This window comes from Rattus norvegicus, chromosome 2, assembly GCF_021556685.1.
Source record: "Rattus norvegicus strain SHRSP/BbbUtx chromosome 2, alternate assembly SHRSP_T2T, whole genome shotgun sequence".
Classification (NCBI taxonomy): domain Eukaryota; kingdom Metazoa; phylum Chordata; class Mammalia; order Rodentia; family Muridae; genus Rattus; species Rattus norvegicus.
In genome coordinates this window covers 111,666,356-111,685,437 of record NC_141535.1, presented here as the reverse complement: position 1 = coordinate 111,685,437, position 19,082 = coordinate 111,666,356, and the positions used below count along the sequence as shown (strand labels likewise).

General features: G+C 46.2%; 1 protein-coding gene across 5 annotated transcripts in view; it reads left to right on the top strand.

Moving 5' to 3' along the window:
- Fndc3b (fibronectin type III domain containing 3B) overlaps nucleotides 1–19,082 on the top strand; it is a 298,000-nt gene that overhangs the window by 259,839 nt on the left and 19,079 nt on the right. For all 5 annotated transcript variants that reach the window (XM_087618967.1, XM_087618981.1, XM_087618979.1 and 2 more), the window contains 4 exon segments: nucleotides 609–722; nucleotides 1,026–1,175; nucleotides 4,149–4,429; nucleotides 14,650–14,862. In XM_087618967.1, the coding sequence (XP_087475093.1) occupies nucleotides 609–722; nucleotides 1,026–1,175; nucleotides 4,149–4,429; nucleotides 14,650–14,862 (758 nt within the window).

The window sequence follows — 19,082 nt, the reverse complement described above, 5'->3', positions numbered from 1 at the left end:
GTGCATAGATGAATATCATGAGAGCTGTTACATTTCACTAAGGATGAAACTTACTTTTAAAGAAGAAAAAAGCCAATTGACAATCTAAAGAAAAAGCACGTGAGGCCCAAGGACATTCTGACAATCTGTCATAGCAGCGTCGGTTAGCTAGATCTGGTGGGCCTCTCTGTAAACCCCAGCGTCAGGACACTGATGCAGGAACACCGTAGGTACAAGGCTAACCTAGGCTACATGGGAAGACCTTACCTCAAAGTACTGGTGGAGGGTAGGGGAGGCCAGCAACCAGAGCAAACGCCCATGATGCCATGATGTAATAACTAGCTTTCTTCATGTCCTTGACTGAGTGATCCTTACTCCTGATGTCTCATTAAAGGAAAAGTGTGCTAACTTCTTCATCTTTTTTAATAAAAAAACAGACATATATAATAGATGTTTACCTGTCCAGGAAAGATCAGTAGTTTGTCCATATACTTCTTAACGTAAAAAACATTAGCTATTTTCATTCAGTTGCGTTAATGATACTATTGACCTTACCTTTAATTGTGCCTTTATATGCACACACATGCAGAGACCGTTCTGACATGTGAGCACGTGTTCTTCTCTTTCAGTATGGTCCCTACTCTGATGTGTCAGAGATCACCACTGCCGCAGGACCGCCTGGGCAGTGCAGGGCACCGTGTGTTTCCTTCACGCCTGATGGATGCGTCCTGGTGGGTTGGGAGGTGAGTCTGCTGCCCGTCATTTCTGTTTCTCCTGCCTTTGCCCCCAAATATAAGCTGTTAGGATGTCACAAAGCCAAAGCATGTGTGTGCATGTGCATGGCTGCATGCGTGTATACGTGTGTTCATGCGACTTTTGTCTGTATACAAGAAAATCTCGTTTTGACAGTTGGTTGTGTCATTTCCCGTTGTGGAAGTGGTCAGAGTTCAGAGTGGTCTTACCTTCCCTTTATGGGTACTGGTCTATCCTGGAGTATGGTGCTCTCATCTCAGTGAAATGACTAACTACAGACGTCTGCCCTGCAGAGCCCTGAAAGCCCTGGTGCTGACATCTCCGAGTTCAGGTTGGAGTGGGGAGAAGACGAGGAATCCTTAGAACTCATTTATCACGGGCCAGACACCTGCTTTGAGATCCGAGATCTGTTGCCTGCTGCACAGTATTGCTGCAGACTCCAGGTAGGGACACTCCGACTCCACTCCCTTGAGAAAAGCAGCTGAAGACCATGGAAGAGGGACACAAGGGGAGGGGGTCCTCTGTGGGGCTGGGCAGATGGCTCCTGAGGCAGAACAGTGCATACCACACAAGCATGAAGACACAAGTTCAGACGCCCAGCGGACTCTCGACAGTTGGGTGCTATAGTGCGTGTCTTTCCTGTTGCTCTGACAGGATGACCTAGTAAACGCAACCAATAGCGGTTTGAGCCACTGTAAGGGAGAAAGGGTTAGTCTGCCTCACAGTTTAAAGTTACAGTGCAGCCGCACAGCAGGCATGGAAGGCAGCCGCACAGCAGGCATGGAGGGCAGCAGCACAGCAGGCATGGAGGGCAGCAGCACAGCAGGTTTTGTAAAAGGTGACTTAAACATTTTTTGTTTTGCTCAGGAATTTTTGTCTGTTCCTTGATGATATTTTAATTAAGAAGTGCCATAGGTCAGTGCTAGGCCTTGGATTTAGTCCCCAGCCACCCCCAACCATGCACAGACAGAATCCTGGGATATAAAAGAAAGAGGGCTGGAAATGTGGGCAGGTCTGAGTTAGGTCTGGGTTCACAGTGCTGTCCCAAGGGTACTCTGCAGGTCCTTTCTGCCTCTAAACTCTTTTCTTTTTAGATTTTATTTATTTTTATTTTATATGCACGAGTGTTTGCCTGCCTGCTTGTCTGTGTACCATGTGTATGCAGTACCCACATAGGCCTGAAGAGGGACTACAGTTGCAGACAGTTGTGAGGTACTGCATGGCCCTGGCAACTGAACACAGGTCCTCTGGATGTACGGCTGGCTGGCATGCTTACCCGCAGAGCGGGCTATTTTTCCAGCCCCAGTTGGCAGGTTTTTATTATTCTTGAGTAAGTGAAATGCAGGTTCTAGAAGAAGCATGGAAAGACCTGTGCAGATATTATTTTTTTTCCTGTAGCTCTTCTGTGAGCCTAAAACTAGCTCACAATAAGGAGTTTAGAAAAATTGGGGAACTGTTGCTCTGTTGTGGTTTTCCCGTTGGAAGTTGAGGTGCCTAGTGTTGACCTGTGTGGCTTTCCCAGCACTTCACCTATTAACTGTACTGTCTGGACAGCTGCCCAGTGGCTCAGCATTACCAACCCGTCTGATCGCTGAGGGACCCGGCTCTGACCACAGAGATGACTGTACCCGTTAAATGATGGCCTGCAGCTCCGAGCTGAATTCCCACTGTGAAAACCTCCCTTCCCTTCCACTGCCAAGAGCACCCCCAGCAGCCACACAAGGCTTCAATCTTCAGTACAGCAAAAGAACAGCAATTAGATTAACTCTCAAAATACAGATTCTTAAAGTAATTTGTTAGGTTAAAGTTCTGTGGGAAAGGCCAAGGGGCCGTAATAAAACAATACTGTCTCAGAACATTATCATACAGCTTTAGTAGGGGTTCATGGGAGCAAATGTCCCTAGCCTGTCTTTTGTTTGGGGGCTCTGTTGTTCTTTAGTTAACAAGTGAAAGAACTGTGAGCTTTGTTTTAGGCCTTAAAAATTGAAATTTGTCTCCCTAGGTTTTCCGTTTGTGCTGATACATTCTCAGGAGTAAATGAGACTGGCTTTGATCGCCTTCATTTCTTCTGAAAGACGTGTTTCCTTTCTCATGTGTTTGCATGTGTGTGTGTGTGTGTGTGTGTGTGTGTGTGTGTGTGTGTGTGTGTACATAAGTGCACGCGCACACATCAGACATCTCTAGTGCTTGCTGAGGCTGGGAGTCGAATCTCCTGAAAGCAGAATTACAGCAGACGTGGGTGTTGGGCATCAAACCAGTACCTTCAACCACAGCACCAGCTGTCCAGCCCTGGTTTTAAGAAAGCTTCAAAGTTGTATTCTTTGAAAGACAAAAATACTTCTATACCATTTATAGAGTACATCTTCCATATCAGGCTCTGTTTGAGTTGTCAGATGTTACAGTGAACCAGGCACAAATACATAAACTAGTTAGCATTGTGTCGTGATGAAAATACAAACAAAGATGGGGAGAGGACAGGGAGTGACTGCAGGTTGAAATGGGATGCTCAGCCAGAGGTTGTAGGGTCATCTGCGATGACTGATGTCAGGGAGAAAGGCCTCTGGACGTGAGAAACAAAGGCACATCGTGAGTGGGCATCATGAGAGAATCCAGGAGCCAGAAGAGCCAATGACAGTAAGAGCAGTGGACAAAGATGGCCAAGTGCTGTCGGGTGTTCCTGAGGTACCGTGATGAGCAGCACATAGCGTCTCTCTGTGCTCTTGTGATACTGGGCTTGCATTCTCATTCTGAATAAGACGGAATCCATCAAAAGGGTTTAAACTAAAAGCCAGCTGCAGGGCATCCAACTCCCTCCTCGGACACACACACACTAATAAAAATAAAATTGGAAAACAAGATAAGTCCCGACTTGCATCTAATCTGTGAGTGCAGGCTCTAGGGCAGAGGCTGTCAGATACCAGGGAGGGTCATCACATTAACTAGAGAGAAGGTGCTTGGGCTGGCATGACTTCTGATACTCTGCAGGGCAGAGCATGGCTCCGAGAGGAAAGCAGGTGTCCCCAGGCACTCTAGATTGCACCCCAGCAGCCTGGAGGGTAGGGAATACAATGGGAGGTGCAGTGGGAAGAATCACTCTGCCCCAGACCCTGTGTCCACTCTGTGTCTGTGTGCCTTGTACTGACCTGGGAAGAGTCAAGCAGTAATGGATCTGTGATGCCAACTGAGTGTGCACAAGAGATGTCCCCAAGCAACAGGGTACACATGCCACCCTGGACATCAGGGCAGAGGTGGAGAGCAGTTAAGGATGACCTCTGACCTTCAGATGTATATGCATGTACACGTGAACATGTATACACGTACACCACATATTAAAAAAAACTTAGCATTTGCTAATATGGAGGTCCCAGCATGTGAGATGGTGCGTCGTGACTTGACAACACTCTCCTGTTTTCCAGGCCTTCAATCCAGCAGGCGCAGGGCCATATAGTGAGCTCGTCCACTGCCAGACACCAGCCTCTGCCCCCGACCCTGTCTCCACTCTGTGTGTCCTGGAGGAGGAGCCCCTCAGTGCCCACCTGGACTCACCCTCTGTGTGCCTTGTACTGACCTGGGAAGAGCCGTGCAGTAATGGATCTGAAATCATTGCTTACAACATTGATCTGGGAGACACCTGCATTACTGTGGGCAATACTACCACACATGTGTTGAAGAACCTCCTTCCCGAAACTACATACCGGTGAGTGAAAAACTGCTGTCAAAAATTGGTCCATGGCAGCATCAGTTCCAGGGCTGAAAACCCTGCATTCCAGCCATTCCTTTTTAACTTATTAAAGGGACTGAATGAAATATAGCTTAAGAGTCGGTGTTGCTTTTTACCTACAGTAAGTGATACTTTCCCATAATTCATAGCTACTGAGGGAGAATTTCACCTCACATTTGAGTCACTTTTCCTCCTGTGTCCTTGGTCTTCCCTTTTTGCTTCATATAGTCTCATTGTGATTCATGTTGCTGCAGCCAGCAGGACACCTCATGGGAGAGAGCTAAAAACTTTTCATAATGGAGTGTGGCCCAGAGAGGGAGGCCCTGACTTTCAGCGCGTGCTTCACTGAATGCGCAGGTTATTGGGTTGCACGAATGTCAGCTCAGGCTCTGGTACTTGTCTTCGTGCCAGGTAGTCCCTGTTGGCCACCTTTCCCTGTAAGAAGAGACCAAGGTGATCCCGGGGCAGGTAGCTAGTAAGGTACACACGAGGGAGTGTTGAATGCGCACGGCTGAGCTGCAGCTGCACAGCAGGTTTCCAGCAGTCCAGTCATGTTAAAATTATCTTCCAACAAAACTCGCTTCCTGGGGCTGGGGGTGGCGAAAGGCAAGCAGATGGCATCGCTGCTTCCGGAATCTGTCATGTCTTTTATGTCTTCTGCGTGCCTTCTCGTATTCCTGTCTGAGTCTGCGCGTGCGTGCGCGCGTGCTTTTCACAGCAGCTACAGAACTCCCTTTGTCTGCTTTACACACTGCTTGTGCTGAGCCTCTTCTTGACCACAGTGTGCCTGACAGGTCTAGAGAGCTCTGGAAGACCTCGAGGGCTCGCAAGTGACAACTCTGGAGAACAGGTGACCAACAGCAAAAGGAGTGTGGTAAACAAAGACCCACGGGGGTGAAAGAGGAAGCCCACAGTCCCATGGGGTCACACAAATTACAATAGGTGGTGTAGTCAGATCTGAGTGCGACTCGACACAGAGCCCTGCTTACACGCATGCAGCCAAGCAATCTGCGCTTAACCATCAGACACGAAAGCAGGACCTCCAGTCAGCACTGAATGAAGAGGAAGGGCTGGGGAGATGGCTCAGGAGTGACGTGCTTTCCTCTGGAGCGCCCGTCCATACTGTTAGAGGAGTCCACTCCACACACGTCCATACTGTTAGAGGAGTCCACTCCACACATGGCTGTGTAGGGCTAGGTTTCAGAAACAACTGTAGCAATTATAGTAAGCCCTGGTAATGACTACTTCAAAAGAATCTAAGGACTGGTTAACTTTTCCCTCACCTTTTTCTGTCCCATAAATTAGTTGACATACCAGTAATAAGATCACCATGTATAATAAGGCTTAGGTAAAGAACTTGGGAGATGAATTTTTTTAATATTTTTGTTTTAATGTGTGTGTTGCCTGCATGTATACCTATGTTGCCATGTGCATGCTGTGCCGAATTTTTTTAATATTTTTGTTTAATGTGTGTGTTGCCTGCATGTATGCCTATGTTGCCATGTGCATGCTGTGCCCAAGTATCCCCTAGAGTTTTAGACAGTTGTAACCCTCCATGTAGCTGCTGAGAATTGAACCTGGATCCTCTGGAAGAGCAGCCGGTGTCCTTAACCACTGATCATCCCTTCAGCCCTCTTTCTTTCTTTGTTTGTTTGTTTGTTTGTTTGTTTGTTTGTTGAAGTATTGAAGTTCCCCCTGGTTCTCCCCGGGCTAGAGGCCTTCGTGTAGTAAATCTGCTGGCACAGAGAGATGAGTTTTAATAGATCCATCTCTTCCCTGTTGCTGCTGTTAGAACTACCATTAAGGCTTGCTGGCACAACCCATGTTTGAAATTGACTGGAATTAAAAAGCAATTTTTATAAGTATTACTTTTAAGTTTAGAACTGTATTTGAAATTGAATTTGTGTTTTGGATCGAAGAGGAAAAATGGAAGCAGCTTTGCTTTGCACATATCCTGCCAAGTAGAGTCTCAGACCATAGCTGAGAGAGGCTTGGGGTCGCCTGCCATCTATCGCCGCTCCTGTCCAAGGCCTGAGCAGCTCCATGACTGGGCAGTAGTCCAGCTCTGGCTCCCCGGGGGGTCCAGACCATGCCATGAGCTTTACCAAAGCTCTCTGCATGCAAAGCCACTTCCTGTGGCCCTGTCTTCTCCAGCAGTGTCCTGAGTGCCTTCTGAGGTGGCTGTGCTAGTACCCCCAGAGGCTTCCACGAGAACAGGCAAAGGGTCAGCAGGCCTTGCCCCAGGCCCAGAGAGTAAGGGAGGTGACCCTGACTCAGAAAATTAAGTCCTGAAATACAGGACACTCTGGCCATGTGTGCATCTTAGCTCTGATTTTTCTGTGGGGTGAGTGACTCCATGGCGGCACACTAGAAAGGGGCCCAGATACGGGGAGAAGGAAGCCTGTGGGCACGGGATCAAACACACATGCGAAAAGTAAAAGGGAAAACACCAGGAGGACAAAGTTGGGGGGACGGAGTCAGGAGCCTGCAGGATCAAGCAGAAGTGTGTGAACAAAAGTCCTAGGGAACTGAGTGCCAAAAAGAGTAACCTCGGTGTGGCCGCACCTGACTTTCATCCCTGCCCCTAGAAGCAAACACAAGTGGACTTCTGTGGTTTGGGACCATTCTGGTCTACATAGCAAGCTCTGGGCTAGCTAGAGCTACGTCTTGTTTGCTAAAACAAGCAAACAAGAGAAAAATAAGGTTGTTGCTCAAGAAGTGGCTTAGCAGTTAACAGTATATACCGTTCTTGCAAAGGACCCAAGTTCAGTTCCAGCATCCACGCCAGGTGGCCCAGAGCCATCTGCCCCTCTAAAATTCAGCTTTAGAGGATCCAGCACCCTCTTCTGCACTCTGCAGGCACCCACAGACACATGGCATACACAGAGATTAACAAAAATTAGAACAGTAAAGGAATTTTAAATAAAATTTAGGGCTGGCAATATGGCTCAGCAGGTAGAGGTGTCTGTTGCCATGGCTGCCAACATGAGCCCAACCCTCAGAGCTGATGTGAAAGAAGGGAACTGACTACCGACTCTTTTCGGACCTCTTCCGTGGGATGCTTGTGAACACGCACACACAAGTGATAAAGGTAAAGATTAAATAAAAACTTTGAAGGACAGAGAGAAACGTGTCTTCACTGTGAAGGTTGGCCCTGAGATAGAAGTCCATCGTCTGGAGTCTACAAAGAGAGTGGTGTTGTTAAGTCCACTGAGGCACACAAACCCTGGCAGCAGGAAGTAGAGTCCATTCTTCCACGCACAGACTTCCTGTTGTACAACTCTTGATGCCAAACTACAGCTTCAGACCTTGTGACGAGTTGGTGGTGGGTCACGGGAAAACCTTGATGGTAGTTATTATTGAAAACAATATCCTGCAAAATCAAACAAAAATATCTCCCTGGACATTAGCCGTCCATGAGAAGCACGTTGACATGGGCTGTCTCACCCCCTTTATTACCCATCTTGCCTAGCTCGACTTCCCTGCGGGCCTTCATCATCCTCTCTGGCAGCCTGTCTCCTGGTGGCCTCTCTTGGCTCAGCAGAGGTCTGTCTGGCTTGCGCAGTGAGGGGGCTGCAGTCTTCCTCTCTCCATCCTGCTGGTGAGGTCACTGAAGATCACAGCGTCATTCTATGTCTGACTCACACTGAGCTGCTGAACAAGGAAAAATTAAAATAGGTTTGTTCGTTACACTCACCTGTGCCCATTTTTGCTAAGTAAAAGGGGGTGAAAATAACGTTTATTGAGTTCTTACTATGTAATAAGCACCCTGTCTGCTGCTGAAATGAATCATATGCCACTCTGCTGTAATGAGATGTGGGTGGGTTTTACAGGCAGAGCCAAGTTCTGAATCGTGAGCCTTGGTTCAGTCTCTCATTGCATCCCTGCCACCTGTGGAAGTCACGCATGCCTCTGTTGCCTCATCTGCAGAATGGGGCTAAAGTTGCCAATCTCCCAGCAGTGTTGCCTGGTTACATGAGGGTTCAGCTCCCTTTTGGGTTAGACACACGGTAGATTACTGTTTTAGGTAGGGAAACAATTGAGACAGGAGTCAGACAGTTTCTGTGTCACAAGTTGGCTTGTGTGGAGATAGTACTGTTCCCTCACTGAGGCATCAGGAGGGGCTTAGCCGAGGCCAGCCCAGCCTCCATCCAGAGAGCCCTCTCTAGACAGCTGACTCTGACTCCATTTTCCCCCACAAAAGGAACTTTCTGTATTTCCTCTGTCATCCCTTTCAGAAGATTCTCTCTAGCCATGGTCTTAGTCTCTTAGTTACAGGGAAGCCTAGGGCAAGGGCCTTGTGAGAAGCCCTTCACCACGGGCCCAGGCTTCACGGCTCTGACTTCAGTCACCCCAACCCACTCACAGCGGCCTGAGGCCTGGGTGACTGACCTATTAAGAAGTTACCTTCTCCCTGAAGGACAATTTGTTTTGAACGTCATTCTTCTTTTAATGTAGTTACTATCGGAAGTCTGACTGTGTATGTACAAAGTACATTGCGGAAGGCCATATGACCTTCTGAAGCAAGAAAATATTTGGCATCCAGAAGAATGATACTGTAATAGTGGATTTTTCGGTCCATGCTGAAAGGCGTGCTTCTTCACTTGACTAAATCATCAGTATTAGCATACTGATGGATATTACAGACTTGTAGAAAGGTAAATTTTTTCCCCGGCAACCCAGCCAAGATACTATTAGCTCAGGATTACATCACTTTCTTAAGTTGGAAGCAGTAATTCTGCTTCCCTTGTGTTTCATCTGAATTCCTTTAAATTTCAAAAACTGATATAGTATGCTTTTTTTTTTTTTAAGATAAATCTGTAGATCCTACTTGAGTTTTGGGATTACCATGTTACTTAAGCTAAAGAGAAAACTTGTCAATTGTAGATTTGGAATTGATCTTAATAAATTAATAGAATGTAAACCTTATTTTTCTTTTCCCTTTGTGAAGTGAACTCCTGGCTGTTGTCCAAGCTAGTGTGTTGTGTTTAGCACTCCTTCACAGGAACTTAGACACGGGGAATGATAGCTGTGCCCCCAAAACAAGGTGATGGCTACCTTCATCCTCCCAGCCTCCCACACCTCCTCGGCTGCACATCCAGCACTTTCCCTGGAGACTAACACAGCTCCACTTTGTCAGCTCCTCCAACAGCTAGTGTTACTATGTCATCAGGATGAGTTAATGTTAGCTCAGCACACGGGTGACACGGATAGCTGTTTCCATGACTCTGAGACAGGTGTATGTCTGTAAAGGGGTGGATAGTTGGAGTGAACTTCTCAAGTCCAGGTCGATGGTTTCAGAAGCAAATGCCAAACAAAGGGAATTTAAAGTTGCTGGCTCTTGTTGGCAGAGAACAGTTGCTGACCTGAATCTGTGGTTTAAATAAAAGTTATCCCTGGATTGGATGCATAGCCATGTTAGGTCCAAATTTTGACAAGAAAATACAGAGTGCCAAATGCAGGAAGAGTCTGAGCCAAGAGACCCAGTGCACACTTATATCTGACCATGTCCTACACGTAGGTCATGGGAGCCGCTGAACAGGGTTCCCTCCATTGTCAGATGGACAAAGATTCTGCCTTGTGGGTAGGAATGAGTTGTGGCACCAGGAATGAAGTCCAGGTTCTGCTTTTGGAACTCCATAAAGCACCATTTGGAGTTCACCACCATCCTTTTTGCCACTTGGAATCCTTTTCTGGTCGAGTCAGACTGAAAGATACTAAAAATTAATGCCTGCCCCATCCCCTCATCTCCCTAAGCACTCACTTCAGCGCTGGTGGTGTCCTGCTCATTTTATTGATGAAGGAACTGTTGCTTAAAGCTACTAAATGACTTCTAAGGAGCCTGTAAAAGCATGGGCAGGCTTGTCAAAGCACCCGTGTCAGCACAGGATTTTGGTGGCCCTGGTGGCTGATGGTATGTTATGCAAATGGAAAATGAGTGCCAGCAAATGTAACCAGTTAGAAATCAGAGGCCTAGAGAAGTCAAGAGCCCAATACTTGCCAAAATACTGTAGACCAGTGCTTCTCAACCTTCCCAGTGCTCTAATACAGTTTCTCATGTTGTAGTGACCCCCCCAGCCATAAAATTATTTTCATAGCTTCATAACTGTAATTTTGATTCTGTTATGAATTAAAATGTAAAGATCTGATATGCAGAATATCTGATATGTGACCCTTGTAAAAGGGTCATTTTACCCCCAAAGGGGTCACAACCCACAGATTGAAAACTGCTGCTGTAGGTTTGGGGGTGTAAGTGAATGTAATCATACTAGCTGAAACTTGGACTTTTTAAACCATTTTTTGTGACCTCTGAGGTGTTGTTTTGCTTTGCCATGTGCTGTTGAGCACAGCGGCACATCCGTCCTCAGCAACCTGTTGCCTTCCTCCTGTGTGCACTGAGGCCGGCTGGGAAGCAGCATGGAGGAGCACTGTAGGGATAAAGGGCTTCCTGGGACACAGGGTGAGCTGGCCTCTGACACACTGCAGGCCAGCAATGGAAGGGAACTCCTAGGCCTGAGCTGTGGATGGCCCCTGTCCTGAGTGAAGGGGAGAAAAGATGGCTTGGCTCGGACACTGCAGGATCCTTCAGATAAATCTTGTAGGGGAATGCCATTGTGCATTAGAAGAGCTAGATTTAATGTCTTGTCTTCTCCTGAGAAGAGGTAAGGCATTGCACCTTCAACACCGCCAGGGCTCACTTTTCAAGGATCTCCACTCTGCTTGCCTCAGGCCTGGGTGTGGAAATGCAGAGTGCTACAGATACACTGAAGCCTTACTTAGAGCTCCTGTAAGAAACAAAGGAAAGTTTTAACCTTCACTGTTATTTAGGTGACTTCTCCTTGTACAGTAGAAATAGGAAGCGTTAGGCCTGTCATGGTGGCTGACAGCCTTTCGGTCATCTACTGGGGATAAGTGTTTGCTGCACCTGAACCTCACCTAGTTCCGGTGTTAGGAACAAGGACCTGAAGCATCTGTGTGAATGGTTGGCCTTGATTTCTCTAGGTAAATACCTGAGCGTGACAAGTGTTTGATATATGCTTGGCTCATTCTTTCATTCATGTGCACATTTTATATACAAGCAGACATAATACATATATGCATAAATACACAATTTATCATGGTATCTGGAGGTCTTTAATTCACATTTCTCAAATGACAGATAAATGGAACATTTTCTTGCTTAGCTATTAGCTGTGTCTTCTCCAGTGTCTCTTCTACCTAGTTTGTGTTTAGTTTGATAATGCGCTCTCCCTCCCTCCCCCCCCGTGTGTGTGTGTGTGTGTGTGTGTGTGTGTGTATGTATGTGAGAGAGAGAGAGAGAGAGAGAGAGAGAGAGAGAGAGAGAGAGAGTGTGTATGGATGGATGAATGGAGAGAGAGAAATAGACTGGGGAAGCATGTGCGGTGCCGGGTCCTGAAGCCCGTCTTCCCCCTCCGTTTGAGCTCTGAGGAGGTCACCGTACATTCTGAATATAGAGTCTGTGTCGCATGCAGTGTGGAGTCTTCTCTCCCAGTCCCCAGCTCGGCTCCATCCTCTAAACATGGAAAATGGTTTTCATTTGGATACAACCCAGATTCCTTTTCTCTATTGTCACATGTGAAAACTTTTTTTTTTAAGTTCTAAGTAATGGAAATGTTCTCCTATGTTTTCTTCTAACCATTTCATGTTCTGCATTTAGATCTTTGGTCAATGTTTGGCTACGTTGGTTTTATTTTATTTTATTTTAGGTGTGACATTTAAGTTGACATTTTTACTTATTTTTTTCTCTTGACTTCCAATTGCTCCCAGACCGTTTGTTGAAAAGACTTTCCTTCCTCCATTGAGTTGCCTTCACACCTTTGCCACAAATCAATTGGCCATATTTGTGTAGGTCTATTTCTGGAGTCTCTGTTCTGCTCCATTGATCCCCGTGTCCGTCTCAGCGCCACACTGTCTTGGTTACTGTAGCTTTGTAGTAAGTCTTTAAGTCTCATGGTCCTGTTCTTTCACATTTACTCTGCTTCTCACATGGGTGTTGGCTAGTTTACTTCCTTCCCACACAATTTCTAGGATTAGCTTGTCTCTGTCTCCTAAGAATCTTGCCAGGAATTTTCACTTTATTCATTTATGTTTATTTAATCTTGGAGACAAGAATCGTAAGCACTTAGCCCAGGCTGGCTGGAAGGTTTTGTCTTCCTGCTTCAGCATCCAGAGTGTGGGGATTGATTTTAGTCACATTGTGTCTCCAGGTCAATCCTGGGAGAACTGACATTTCACTGTGAGCCATCCGATCTGTGTCTGTGTCTGTGTCTGCGTCTGTGTCTGTGTGTCTCTCTGTACCTGTGTCTGGGTAGGCTCTCTATAATATTTTCACCAGCATCCTGTGGATTCCTTTTCTTTCCTAGCTCTCTGAACCTTTTGTTCTTAGCACCAGTCAGTGTGCCTAACAAATGCTGCTAAGTAGGAGGGTGAGAACAGAAGGCCAGGGTCCTTGTTGTAGTCTGGTTTTGCTGATTCTGCTCTCTCCTCTACCACAGCTGCCATGGTGGCTGTGGACTTTTGTCAGGAACTTACCCTATCAAAGACTCTCTCCATTTTGATTGGAAATAGAGCTTGGGTTGTGTTATATACTTTATTAATTGATATGATCATCTGCTTTTTCTTCTATAGGCTGTAAACAAGGTAGGGTCTAGAGAATGAGGGAGTAGAGAGAAGAGATTTCTCACCCCATTCAAAGCCACACACATCCTGGAACTGGCCTTTCTCTGCTGCTCTTTCCACATGGAGACCAACTTTGAAACTTAGTTCAGCCCCTGCGATGATACAGGGGAAAAACAGAAACTCACTGTTGGTTTGTGGGAACTCCAATTCTAGCTTCCTAACATCTGTAGGAGTGCGTCCTAGAGGGGTGGAGTGGTGCGCCCTGTCCCATGTAGAAGTCGCCCTTCCTTTCCCATAGTTACAAATACTTGGGTTGACTCACACTCTCTTTAAGTATGAAGAACGTGGCTCATGTGTTGTCTCTGTATTGCGTATGTTGTAGTTTCTATTTAAATATAAGCAATGAAAGCTACATGTGAGAGTTATGTAAAAGTAACTAAATCATGGAAACAGAAAAACATCTATAAATGTTTTCCCAAGGACTATATTATTCATTACAATCTGTTTAAAAAAAAACTATGTTGTGAATTCAAATCAAGTTTAATTATTGAAGCTTTCTAAGCTCTTAACATTACTCTGTGCGTCGCACAGTGATTGTGAGTTCAGAGTCCTGTAAACCTAGCAAAGAATCTAGAGGGAGGGCCCCACTGTCGGGTCTGTGAGGAGTCGTGAAAACACTGCAAGTCTCAGAGCTCAGTGGACTTAATGTGGGTAAGCCATGGAGACATGAGGTTAACTTGAGAACCCTGCTAATAATGTGGATTTTAGTAGATGCTTGTATTCTTTAGAAGAGGATGTAGGGAACTCCTCTGTTGAGAAGGTTAGAGGAGAGATGGCCCTGACCCAGTAGCTGTGGATGAACCTTTATAACTTTCAGGGCAAAGACCTGTGCCGGGTAGGGAATGCACAGCCAGCCAAGGCTTGTCCTGTGACTTTGGAGAACTGTGGCTAATCAACAAGTTGGGACTTAGAAGAAAAAGGAAAATAGGAATAGTATTCCCACTATGTAAGATTGTATGTATACAGTTTAATTCTATTAGATTTTAAATTCCTAGACCGTGGGGGGTGATTGATCTTTACTGCTTACAGTGAGCATCCAGTCAAGAGTTTTGTAAATCTAAGTGGCGCTAGCAGGTGCTGTCTGTCCTAGCTCTGGTTAAGGACATGCAAAGTCTCTGACACGGGGGAGGCTAAATGTCCTGCTGAAAGACTGTTGGGAATTTGTTGTTCTTTTAATGGAGTCTTTCTGTATTGCTTAATTCCAAAGCTGGCTTTGAGTTACTAGTCAGTGACTAAACCAGAATGACTTTGTCCGGGTTCTTCAGACACAAACTTACTTTTTCCCAGTTAAAATCCTAAGGGACCTTTGCTAGTGCACAGCCTTTCTGTGTTGGAGACTGAGTGTCTAACTACCCCTCTGTGCTGCCTGCCCAGTGCCTACTTGTTCTGCCCCAGCTTTGCCTTGGGTGCGTGTAGCAAGAACCTCAACGAATGTTTGTTTTCTGTGAGGAAATTCAGCTTCTTAAACCTGCACTCTTTTGTTTCCCCACCTCCAGGATCAGAATTCAGGCTGTCAATGATATTGGAGATGGACCGTTTAGTCAGTTCATCAAAGCAAAGACTCGGCCATTACCACCCTCGCCTCCTAGGCTGGAGTGTGCTGCGTCTGGTCCTCAGAGCCTGAAGCTCAAGTGGGGAGACAGTAACTCTAAGATACATGCTGCTCATGACATGGTGTACACCCTGCAGTTGGAAGACAGGAACAAGAGGTGAGATGGGCGAACGCGTGCCTGGCATGTTCCCGCAGCCTGGGTTCCCATCCATGTGTTATCCCTCCGAACCCCTCGTCCTCCTTGTTCAAAGAAGGGGCTGACAGGGCTGACCTTCGCATTTTACCCAGCACTGTGCCTCCCTCAGGGGTTCTTAAGCGTTTGAAAGATCCTGGTCTCCCTCATGGTGATGGATGCACATTTGTCTCTTTATAAAGTCAGATGATGGAGAGAAATTATCAAAACAGAAAATTGTCAGATTCAAGTCCTCACTCCATAATGACATTATGTTAGTCACAAGTGCAGAGGGAAATAGGTCCTGGGAGAAATGGTGTCTCTTTAAATATTCAGTGACCATCAGGACAAACATGTTTACCAATGTGAAATCGCTGTGGGTGATGTACAAATGGGGACTGTACTCTCACTGTGGGTGCCTCGATATCAAATTAACCAGAACAAACAAGAGATTTGTTTCTTACGAGACTTCGTGCCCAGAAGACACTTGGCAATGAGGAATCCAATCCCTGCTTTGGCATCCTGTTTACTTAACCCAACTCTATTTCCTCAGAAAATGGCCAGTCAGATGACAGGAGCAAGACGGTATTTAGGAATAATTAGATGCTGAGCAGAAATTTACTGGTGACAGAATATTCTATTAGCAAAGTCCTGATCAGAGTCAGGTTGAAGGGAAGATTATCGTAAAACCAAGGCGGACTAGGTGCGTCCACCCTGTTCCCAGTATGACATATGATGTTGGTATACAGACGTATTAGGCCACAGTCATAGATACACAATGGGACACATGCCTAGAATTGTCAACATGCTTCTGAAAACACAAAACCAGTGCTATAGTGCTACCACAGGGGGTTGCCCCTCTTGTATTACTGTATACACTGTGTTTTACCACATCGTGGTCCAGTATTCAGGGGAGGGCCCCCCAACACATTCTTGGTCTTTTCAAATGCAGAGGTTAGGCTGGCTTTACTGCAGGGGAGTTCTGTTGGCCTTTGGTGGAGATGAAGATCCAGAGAATAACAGGGAGAAGGCGCCATGGCTCCATGCTGGGCTCCGTGGAAACAGTGTCAGGGCCTATGAGAGCTAGCTAGGCATTGAGTGGATACTTGGCTGAGGAAAAACAACTAAACCAGGAGACCCTGAGAATACCAGGGGCTAGTACTGACATGTGCGTCTACTATGCAGAGGTGCCAGAGGGCACAGAGAAGCACCCAGATGTCTCTCTCAGCTCCTTAGAAAACCTAAGACATGGTGAAGACAATGTGTAAGGATCCAGGACACCCAGGATGCCTCTTTCAGCCTTCGTGTTTCATTCTGAATCTCATTGTACAGCCTGCCTACCCATTGTTAATGTCCCCGAGACTCTGAGAGACATGGGACAGCACTGCCTCAGGTAATAGCAGCTTTAAGAAAAGTGGCCTTTGACGTGGAGGAGGGAGAACCATGCAGAGGACATGGCTGGACCCTGAGCTAAAGGAGAATCTGAGGCTGCATAAAAGGTAGTCACTGAGGCCAGAGAGAGCAAGACGTAGCTCAGCACACTCTACATACGGTGTGTCAAAGAGATTACACATCTCAGTCTGTCCAAGGGAAATCCCTAAAGTGTGCGGCTGCTTAGACATGTCACAGTGCCCCGTTCAGCACGGTAAACAAGGAGACGTGTTGTCAGTGTTCTCAGGAGCCGCTAACACCTCCCTGACACAAGGTTGGTGTGGGAGTTGGTGTGGAAACTGAAAACAGGATCTTCACACTAAACACACTTTGCTCTACCTGAGAATGGTAGTGTCTTTCTCTTTGTCTATGCTCAGGTGCAGCATAACAAAATAATCACCCTCTGCCATGAGTACCACTTCATAATGGCCAAAAAATCTTTTGTTGTTGCTGTTTGTGTAAAAGGCTGAGAGTTACAGCTGGTTTGTTGACATCTGAGTGGAAGTAAATACAATTTTCACAGAAACAGGGGAAAGAGGGAAGTATTGATTCATGGAAAATTCTAGAATGCCATGCCATGGGGGAAAGCATTCTGGGAGTTGCACCATGAACACACAAACCAGAATTCTCCCAGGTGAGAGCTTGACTTTGGCTGCCCAAGAAGACCAGATGTGGAGAAGACAGGCGGCAGTGATCCTGCTGGGGACCAGAGGTGCAGCTGAGAGCGAGGCAGCGGGGCTGCTCCTGAAGGTTGGCTGGAGATCAAAAGCATGTGTCAGATACAAACGCTGACCCAGAGGAGTGTGTTTCTTTGGATCTGTTCTCATTAGCTCATTATCTGCCTGGAGGAAGTTCTCGGCCACAGAAGACTAGAAGAACAAGTGTCAGAGCCAGCCGAAGCCATCATGCAAGTGGCAGCCAGTGTTGGGGGTATTCCCACGCCTTTGCACTCTCTTCCAGGCCTCTGCTTCTCTTGGAAACAGAAACAACCTTCCTCAGGGATACTTTCTAGTTCCCCCAAAATACAAAGCACAGGAAGGGTGATGCTGGCACCTTACTTGTCCATGATGCTGGAGAGCCTGGGTAGCAAGGCTCCCTGTTTTTCTCTAATTGTGTCTTGTTGGGACAGCCACCCAAGGGTACTTCATATGGAAAACAGCCTAGACGGTGGTCCACCATATTGAGAGCAGCTCCTCTGCCGAGAGCAAAAGCCGTAGAGTAATTTATACAGATGAGTATGTCGGTCATGAGACACTTGCAAAGACAGTGCATGCTTGCTCCTGTGAGAGAAGAGCGGGGTAGGAAGGGGGGTAGGGAGATGCTGGGGCTCGCCTTGTTCATCAAATAAATCACTCGCCTAAATAGAACTGGCAATTTAAGAAATTTGACCATTAGGAACAATATTTTTCTTAATTTTATGAGCTGGAGTCCAAATTTATCTTTTCTAAATTAAATTTGTCAGTGCTCTCAGAAAGTTATTAAAGTGATGTGAGTCCTGAGCATAATACATTCTTCTTCTATTTGTGGAATAGTTTTCCTGGGATTTAACAGGATGAGGACAGCCTGACTTTAGTTTGAAGATGACCTTCCTTGGTGTCTGGAAGCAGGAGCTCATGAACAGCCCTTTGAATGCAAGCCTTTAACCTCGGCTCTTGACTCATGATCAAGGAGAAACTTGAATACGGCACAGCCCTTTTAGCATTGTGTGTGCATTTCTGTCTTTCTTTCTTCCTTTTTTTCTTTGTCTTTGAGATGGTTCCATGTATCCCAAGATGATCTTCAAAGCACTCTGTAGCCAAGGACCCTGAACTTGTAATCCTCCTGCTTCAACTTCCCAAGAGCTGAGATTCTAGGCATCAATGCTACACTTGGCTTCATGCAGTACTGAGGAGGTGGAGATGAGAGGGCCCTTGAACTCACTACCCAGCAAGTCAACTGTCATACACACACACACACACACACACACACACACACACACACACACACACACAGACTTCTGACCCAGGGATTCAAAAATATTTTTAAACTTTCTAAAGGAAAACAAGTAAAGTGCCAGGCACTAGGAACTTACTTTACGTTTAGTTCTTTGAATAAAAAGTGACATATGCTAGTATATTTGCTCCGCCCCTCCTCAACCTCCTTCCCCCCTTTCTCCCTCCCCTCCTTCCTCCTTCCCTTTCCTGTAAACAGAAGGAATTCTGAAGGTCAGCTTGACCCAAAGCCTTGCCTCATAGTAAATCCATCAGGAACTCATGCAGCTCACCTGCCTTACTATGTTAGAAGTTGGTGTTGCCTCTGAGCCCCTTAGTCAGGATGCGTACTTCCTGTGTACTCAAGCCTTTGGTCTGAAGATTCCTGGTACGTGTTCACGAAACAGCCTTATAGCAGCTTCATATCTAGAGCACTAAGTCTATAGCTAGTGTGTGAATTAGGATTATGCAACTAGCCATGTTTTTCTTGAATTACTACTGTGTGCTGGGCCTCATGACGTACATGGCGTATCTGCAAGAGCTGATCTTGCTGAGAAAATGAATTAGAATTAAACAGTGAACAGACAGTACAAGAGATTTTAATTTCAACAGAAAAGCAAAAATTAGATTAGTTTGGCCTGGCGGTGATTAGGTCTATTCTTCTTAACAGATCCAGCACAGAAGATCTGAATGGTTCTGGTTCCCATGCTATGCCAGAAAAATACACACCCTAAGTAAACATCCTCATGAAGCCAAGTTAGCTGAATGCCCTCACTAGAGGGACAGGGCCAGCTCATAGGCTCC